This window comes from Mercenaria mercenaria, chromosome 10 (genome assembly GCF_021730395.1).
Source record: "Mercenaria mercenaria strain notata chromosome 10, MADL_Memer_1, whole genome shotgun sequence".
Lineage (NCBI taxonomy): Eukaryota > Metazoa > Mollusca > Bivalvia > Venerida > Veneridae > Mercenaria > Mercenaria mercenaria.
In genome coordinates, this window is record NC_069370.1 from 60,053,203 (window position 1) to 60,062,055 (window position 8,853).

General features: G+C 36.4%; 1 protein-coding gene across 1 annotated transcript; it reads right to left on the reverse strand.

Annotated features, from left to right (window-relative positions):
• Nucleotides 1-5,966: 5,966 nt before the first annotated feature.
• Nucleotides 5,967-8,853, reverse strand: LOC123547753 (uncharacterized). The gene is made up of 2 exons (XM_045335008.2): nucleotides 8,579-8,853; nucleotides 5,967-7,731 (listed from the first exon to the last, which is right to left on the reverse strand). Exons 1-2 carry the CDS (start codon nucleotides 8,747-8,749, stop codon nucleotides 6,439-6,441), a joined length of 1,464 nt encoding a protein of 487 aa, XP_045190943.2. The 5' UTR covers nucleotides 8,750-8,853; the 3' UTR covers nucleotides 5,967-6,438.

The window sequence follows — 8,853 nt, forward strand, 5'->3', positions numbered from 1 at the left end:
CGAGTGGTTAAATACTTAAGCATATGAACGATGAACCGTGGTAAATTAGACGATACATCACAAGAAGGCCTTGATTGTTTTCATTCTGACATGCTCACTGACATATTTTAAGAAATATTATGCTGGACTTTATTTACCCGAGGAGTAATATATCGGATGTCATGTGGCAATTTGACGTCGTCATTGACGTCATTATGCTCTCTTACCGGTCTGTGCGTCAAACGTTGTTTATCGCAGAACATACAAAGGCTGATTTCCTTCTTTGTTTAACTGGAAATCAAACTGAGGCCTGTTAGAATCTAAGTTCACGAGCGTGAACCTATGTTTACGGGATTAAACCAGTGTTCACGAGTGTAAACCATATCTTACGAACGTGAACATATGTTAACGATCGAGAACTTAGGTTTACGACCGTAAACATAGGTTCACGCTGGTGAACATAAGATAATGACCAAAAATCATAGTTTTGTTCGAGAAACAAGTTCATGGTCGTAAACATAGGTTCACGTCCGTAAACAATAGTTCTCGGCAATCAAATTATCCAATATTAAATTCTTGTCGAAAAACTAGGATTATTGAATACTAACATAAATTTTCGAGCGAACACACGGTATAACGAGCTTAAACTATAGTTTACTCTCTTAGACCCATGTTTACGTCCGATAAACTAGGTTTCTCGATTGAACTTTAACTTGGATGCACAAGTTAATCAAGATGGTTCATCACAACAATACCCTATGCTCGCTTTAGTTTAATATAGAAAACCCATAGTTTCTAAGATTTTGCAAGCATCTTTCCCGCACAGTTTTCATTCTGTGCTTTGTGGTAGCCAGCCTTTCTGTACTTTCAGTACTTTGATTATATTATGACACTATGTCAAGTAATAAGGAAGTTACGTGCAAAATGCTACCTGAATCGGGGCATTTTCTCTGTGTGTACGTGATACAGAAGTCACATAGATTGGCCACCATGGCCTATCGTTTGATACAGCAAAATAGGAACCTTTTTTCCGCAAAAGTTTACTTTTTCTCTTTCATTTTTCTGATCTTTTATTGTTGTTGTTGTGTTTTGGGGATTTGGGTTTTTTAATAGTAAATTTTAACAGCCCCATACGAACAGAATATAGTTATGCCAAATATCAGGAAAAAAGTTGTACGTAAATCTTATGTGAACCGACCCACCCACGAAAAAACATAGCGTTGCTAGATGAAAGTACTCTAAAAGCCTGTGCCTATTTGTCAAGAGTTACAGAGGCCTTATTCCTCGCGGATATATGGCATGTGATATGCGTTATGAATATACATTATCAATAGTTACAGTGTATTTTTAAACTACACAACCTATGCTAACATGAAAATAATATGAAAATCATGCTGCTTTATAAATCAACTTTCTACAGTGAAAGAACGTTAAAGTCCATACATATATTTTGGCTATTCTATTCTGTTTTGAAATGATTTAAACTTAACATTATGATATACTGATCTTTATATGTAAAATTGTACATGAACTTAAACGAAGAAAACGCAACATTTCTGTCTTATATACATTCTATTTAGTTAAATTACTGACTTATTGTTATCATTTTTATTTATATTTTTATGGATTCTTTATTATTTTTTTCCTTTGTTGTTTTTATAGTGTTCTAAAGAAAATGTTTCTTGTACGAAATCGTTTGGTAGAAAGACCACTTAATTCACATCACCAGTAAAATACTGAGCAGTATTGTACCACTGTATTGTATACGTTATGCGAAAGGCAAAATATTTTATGCTATACTACCGAAACACTATTGCATTATTTATATTACAAATAACAACAAACATTAAAGTGCAATACCTGGACGAGCGGTTTAGAAAACACAAAAGGAGCGGACTGGAAGGACATAAAGATGTTCCATGTTACAGAGCTAATGATGTCGAAACTTCTAATATCCTCTCCAAGGAGTCGGCAGTATAGCCGTCTTTGCTATTTTCTACTTTCCTACGGTCGTGCCTCTTCCAACATCTATCACTGACACACGCACAGACTGTCGTAGTGGCACCTCCGGCGCGAAGGGAATGCAGAGGCCCGTTTCACAAAGCCTACTTAGAACAAAGTAAGGTGTTTCACGAACACCACTTTTAGTAGATTCATTTTAACTATTTGGCTATTTTAAGAATCTGGAGCGAGTAAAAATAAAACAGATTTGCCCTGCTATTGAATTAATGGCATCAATTTCAGGACTGTTAAATGCATGACTGTGTTATCTTGTATAGTATTTAACACAAATAGCTTACTTTCCATTGCATTGATATAACATTGACATGATTAGGGTTTACAAAAATTTCCCTTGTGTATAGAGGGCTATAGCTAAGGGTAAGTCTCTACATTATATGATATAAATGTACACTCAACTAGTAAAAAAGTTATGTCGGACTAGTGTATTGCCCCAAAAGTGACAAAATAATTTCGATGTCTGATGTTATCCGGTAATAATTATGCCGTCGTACAAATTTGCCGAACTGTAAACATCACTTATCACTCTAAGCGACACAAATCTCACATATAATCAAACAAATTACCGAGAAGAATTATGTCCTGTTGTAAAATACTCGCATTCTGTGCATAACCTGTACTATCGTCATCCAAGAATCAAACTTAGCACGTTTTCCGCAATGTACATCAGCCTTTAAATATCATTTAAAACAAAACCTCAAAGCATAAAATGTTCCTTCTTTTTACTTTCCTTGTGACAGATTTTCTCAGGTGCATCTTGCGAGAATACAAAACAAATTTATGTAGTAATCTTAATTAGGATTTACTTTACAACAATTTACGCGACAATTAAATGTGTATTAGACTTACAAAGTCTGTTGAGATCAAATAATCTGTAATAATATTAATTGCTTTAAACAAGTTACAGGTTTTGTGTTTCTGTATATTCATTATGCCCCCCTTCGAAGAAGGAGGGGTATATTGTTTTGCAGATGTCGGTCGGTCTGTCGGTCGGTCGGAATGTAGACCAATCCGTTTCCGGATGATAACTCAAGAACGCTCGGGCCAAGGATCATGAAAGTTGATAGGGAGGTTGGTCATCACCAGCAGATGACCCCTATTGATTTTGAGGTCTGTATGTCAAAGGTCAAGGTCACAGTGACCCTGAATAGTAAAACGGTTTCCGGATGATAACACAAGAACACTTGGGCCTAGGATCATGAAAGTTGATAGGGAGGTCGGTAATGACCAGCAGATAACCCCTATTGATTTTGAGGTCAGTATGTTAAAGGTCAAGGTCACAGTGACCCTGAACAGTAAAACGGTTTCCGGATGATAACTCAAGAACGCTTAGGCCTAAGGTCACGAAAGTTGATAGGGAGGTTAGTCATGACCAGCAGATGACCCCTATTGATTTTGAGGTCAGTATGTCAAAGGTCAAGGTCACAGTGACCAGGAACAGTAAAATGGTTTCCGGGCAATAACTCAAGAACGCTTGGGTCTAGTTTCAGGAAAATTGATAGTTAGGTTGGCCATGACCAGCAGATGACCCCTATTGATTTTGAGGTCATTAGGTCAAAGGTCAAGGTCACATTGGCCTGGAACAGTTAAACGGTTTCTGATTTTCTTGTCCAAAACCATAGGGCCTAGGGCTTTGATATTTGGTATGTAGCAAAATCTAGTGGTCCTCTACTAAGATTGTTCAGATTATTTCCCTGGGGTCAAATATGGCCCCACCCTGGGGGTCACATGGTTTATATAGACTTATATAGGAAAAAACTTTGAAAAACCTCTTGTCCAAAACCACAGGGCCTAGGGCTTTGATATTTTGTATATGACATCATCTAGTGGTCCTCTACTAAGATTGTTCAAATTATCCCCCAAGGGTCAAATATGGCTCCGCCCTGGGGGTCACATGGTTTACATAGACTTATATAGGGAAAAACTGTGAAAATCTTCTTGTCCAAACCACAAAGACTATGGCTTTGATATTTTGTCATGTAGCATCATTTAGTAGTTGTCTACCAAGTTTGTTCAAATTATCCCTCTTGGGTCAAATATGGCCCCGCCCCAGGGGTCATATGGTTCATATAGACTTATATAGGGAAAAACTTGGAATCTTCATGTCCATAACTTACATCGTTCAAATTTGGACCACATGTATAGTTTTGAATGGCAAGATGAACCTTGACATGAGTTGACCTTGATCTTGACCTAGTGACCTACTTTCACATTTCTGTAGCTACAGCCTTCAAATTTGGACCACATGCATAGGTTTGTGTACCGAAAACAACTTTGACCTTGTTATTGACCTAGTGACCTACTTTCACATTTTTGAAGGTACAGGCTTTAAATTTGGACCACATGCACAATTTTTGTTCAAAAAAAAAATTTGACCTTGATTTTGACTTAGTGACCTACTTTCACATTTCTCAAGCTACAGCCTTCAAATTTGAACCACAAGCATAGTTTTGTGTACTGAAATGAACTTTGATCTTGAGATTGACCTAGTGACCTACTTTCACATATCTGAAGGTACAGGCTTCAAATTTGGACCACTTGCATAGTTTTGTGTTCCGAAATAATATTTGACCTTGATTTTGACCTAGTGACCTACTTTCACATTCTCAAGCTACAACCTTCAAATTTGAACCACGTGCATAGTTTTGTGTACCGAAATGAACTTTGATCTTGAGATTGACCTAGTGACCTACTTTCACATTTCTCAAGCTACAGGCTTCAAATTTGGACCGCATGCATATTTTTGTGTTCTGAATTGAAATTTGACATTGATTTTTACCTATAACCTACTTTCACATTTCTCAAGCTACAGCCTCCAAATTTGAAGCACATGCATAGTTCTGTCTACCGAAATGAACTTTGACCTTGAAATTGATCTTGTGACCTGCTTTCATTTTTCTCAAGCCACAGCTTTCAAATTTGGACCACATACGCATTGTTTTGTACCAAAATGAAATTTGACCTTGATTTTGACCTTGAGCTAGTCTTGAAATTTGGAACATTCAAAAATGGCTCAGTGGATGGCGCCAAGATCACTCTGTAATCTCTTGTTAGGTTAATAGGTTAAAGGTCAAGGTCAGATTAAACCAGAATGGTAGAACTTGTTTACAGTGAAAATATAATTTCTGTTCCTTGTGCAATTACTGAATGCATCAAGGGGGGCATTTCGTGTTCGACGAGCTCCTGTTCTACTGTGTTTGTGTATTTGATAAAGCCCTGGTCATCAGTCTGGAAAGACACCGTAAATATAAGCAAGTAACGTATCCCTAGGTAAGCACTCTATAGTTGGAGATACAGTCCGCTTATAATGCAAACTACAATTAACTGTGAACCCCCGCCAGCTCAGTAGGTAGAGCGTTGGTCTATCACGGGGTCGTGAGTTCAATCCTCGGGCGGGGCGTATGTTCTCCGTGACGATTTGATAAACGACATTGTGGCTGAAATCATTCGTCCTCCACCTCTGATACATGTGGGGAAGTTGGCAGTTACTTGCGGAGAACCGGTTTGTACTGGTACAGAATCCAGGAACACTGCCCGCCGTTACATGACTGAAATACTGTTGAAAAACGGCGTTAAACCCAACACAAACAACATTAATTTTAATTAATTAGCTGTGTGTATGTTGTAGAGTGATATATTGCAAGGATGTACAGGTAGGACGGCCTGGGATATATATTAAATTGCTTGGGAAAAAACGATCAAGCTGTAAATTTAAATTTTGCATCGAGACAAACATGTTGTATAACAGGACAGCACTATATGATATAAATGTAAACCCAGTAAAAAGTAATGTCGGACTAGAGGACTGCCCAAATTTAATGTTGGGAGTTATACGTACGAGGAAATATTGTACACAACATGTAAATACTCATAACTATTAGACCACTACCTGTATTATACAAAAAACCTGTGACCTTGATCTCCGTTTGTAATCAAGTATTCTTTTGACGGATTAACCAAATCGTATACATTCCGTCATGTTAATTTATAGATTCAAGATATTTTATAGAGGTAAAATAGGCAGTCAATAATCCTGTATCAAAACTGAAAACATTCCCAGTTTGTTTTTCTAATTTAAAATTGTTCTTTGGTTCATATGACCTCTCAGCAGAAATTGGAATACTACTTGCACTCCAGCACGTGTATGATATCACACTCTTTCATGATAAGTTCATGGAATATAGCTGATGTTTTGTGGAAAGAATTAAACATTTTAGTCTTATAAATGCTCATTAAAAGAATTCTTTTTGAACAATAATAAAATATTACACATACATTGATTTAAGCACTGAATTTCGTTAATCTTTATACATGCTTAAGAAATATGTATTGTCGCACAATATAGATATGTCTAATAAAAATTCAACATCAACACATTATTACTATATCACAATCAATGTAAAATGTAGAGGTATGTATTAAAAATATACTGAACACATTTTATATACCAATATCTCTGTACAATTTATTGTGGCCAATTGTATGCACTATTTTACTAAAAGCAGACCTGATCATATACCAAGTCCCACAGCCACATTTAACCTCGTTTGAAAGACTATCGCCGTCAAGGTAATGTTGTTTGCAATTTAACTGAAGAGGAGGATTTAAAACTGGAGACATATCGTTAATAGCACTGTCTTCATAATCTTCTTTTAGGCTAGCTTCAGTAATGCATGAATCTTTTGATTCAGTTTTTACATTAGTAGCATCTAAATCTAGATCTACTTTGGCAGTATTATCTGTATTGCACGAAGCGTTTGTTTCAAATGGTACAGCAATAGTATCTAAACATGAATCATCTTTTGCAATGTTTTCATCATTGCACAAAATGCCAGTTTCAGTTTTAATTTCAGTGTTTTCCTGTGTGCCGACGTTATCGCCGCCTTTTGTATTGGTATCTACAGATGCTGAATCACTTGTAGATGTTTCTGTCGCGCTGTTTGTTTCTTGTATAGAACTATTTATCAAAAGAACACATTCGCCATCTATACTGACTAGTTCAATGTCACACTTGCTGCATTCGTCATCATTGCATTTTTCATCAGCTGCAAGATCGTCTAAACCGTCTGTATTCTTGTCTGTTTCTGAATTGGGTTTGCTATCCAATTCCTTATCGAATTCAGAATCTTTTTCTTTTATAATATCTTGCTCACTTAAAGAACACCTGGTGGTTTCTTCCTGTAGTTCATTAGTGGCACCATTAACAAAACTATTCAGCACAAAATGTTTTGATTCGTCTGCGGTTCTCTCATCACTGTTAATACTTTTTGTATTGGTAACAGATATAACATCATTTACTATTTTTAGATCTTCTACTTGTCCCTCTGCCATATTAACTGACTCATCTTTGATTTCCGATGTCACTGTCCTCTGTTCTGTTATCAAAATGCCATCTTTAACACAAAAATCTGTTTCAAAGCTAATATCGTCAAACTCTTCGCCGGCCATATATTTTTTAACATTTTCCGCAAATGATTCGTCGTTATCAGATCCTTCAAAATAAGGTGACAATGGGTCTGAAAGATTAGGATTATGCATCAGAAATAATAAACCAAGAATGGCTCCTTCCAGACCGAACGATCTGCTCCACACACCATGTTCCAGCACGTTCAGACACACGTTTGTTAACGTTTCTCCGTAACATTCCCCAGTTGGGTCAATATTAGGATGGTATATATCAGTGTGACACCAAACCACTGGGGGTGAATCTGGATAATCTTTGGTCAATGTAACCTGAAATAAAATTAAAGGTCACTGTATTAAGCATGTACATAAACGAGGACATGTAAGTAAATAGACGAGTTATTATTCCTTCTCTTGTTATTCCTTCTCTTGAGAAGGAATATTATAGTTCAATAAGTCACACTTGACTGAGCTACTGATACCGAAAGCTGTTGTCATTACAAGCTGGCCAATAAAACTCCGTGACCTGACGTTAGACTATTCTTTCCTAATTGAGGCGACTCTGACTGAACGCGTTCCGTGGATTACATAAACCCGAGGATGTTATTTCCTTCATTCTTGAAGAAATAACATACATTCAGTCGACCAGATAGACATATATCAGCAAATTTAAATGTAAACAACTAAATATTATCGTTACCTTGAAATGCTTAGTTAATATATGAAAACAAACCCCATTGCGACCCTCTAATTATGCGCAACAAATCCACGCATCAAATCGTAATGGATTGACCGGGTCAATGTCTTATTGCCGTATTTACTCTACTGAAAGTGGTAACAGATTTAATTTGTTGTTGGATTTAACAATTTATGTTAAATAACTAGCGTAAATACTTACTTGAAATTTTTTAGCAGTATAAAACAGACATTGCAACCAAAATTTTACAAGATGATCATTTTATATTTATATATATATAGATGTGCCCTAGAAGGAACTTTTGCTATGCTTTAACTTGTTTTACTTTATAGATCTATCTTCTAGACTAGGCTATATTGTACATAATAAGTAGAAGAAATAGTGGCTTACCAGTAATAATTGGAAACGTCCACTTTCAACTAGAGCTAGATCTAATAAATACAGATAAAATTAATAATAGGCCTACCGTTATTGACTTACCTCAAACTTAAATTTCCCATTTTTGTACAAGCCAGCATTTGGCTGAAGGATCACATGAAATTTCTGAAGAAGTCCTTCATCCCGGTCTATATCTGCTATAGTCGCCTGTCCGTCCGTCAGTTTGCCGACTCTTTTTAAGAGTCTGTGAAAATCTTTAGTAACAGATGCCATTGTGAGAACTAGCTTCTGAAAGTCAGTAATAAAATACCAAGCTGATGTAACTACTATGCATCGCTCACTGCTATGTTTAACAATCTACAGTAATACTTAAATAT

What these genes read in the sequence shown, in the direction of transcription:
- LOC123547753 (XM_045335008.2), bottom strand. Translation starts at nt 8,749, where the DNA reads ATGGCATCTGTTACTAAAGATTTTCACAGACTCTTAAAAAGAGTCGGC. An exon ending in ATGGGAAATTTAAGTTTGAG is followed by an intron (nt 7,732 to 8,578) that starts GTAAGTCAATAA and finishes ATTTTATTTCAG; the next exon opens with GTTACATTGACCAAAGATTA.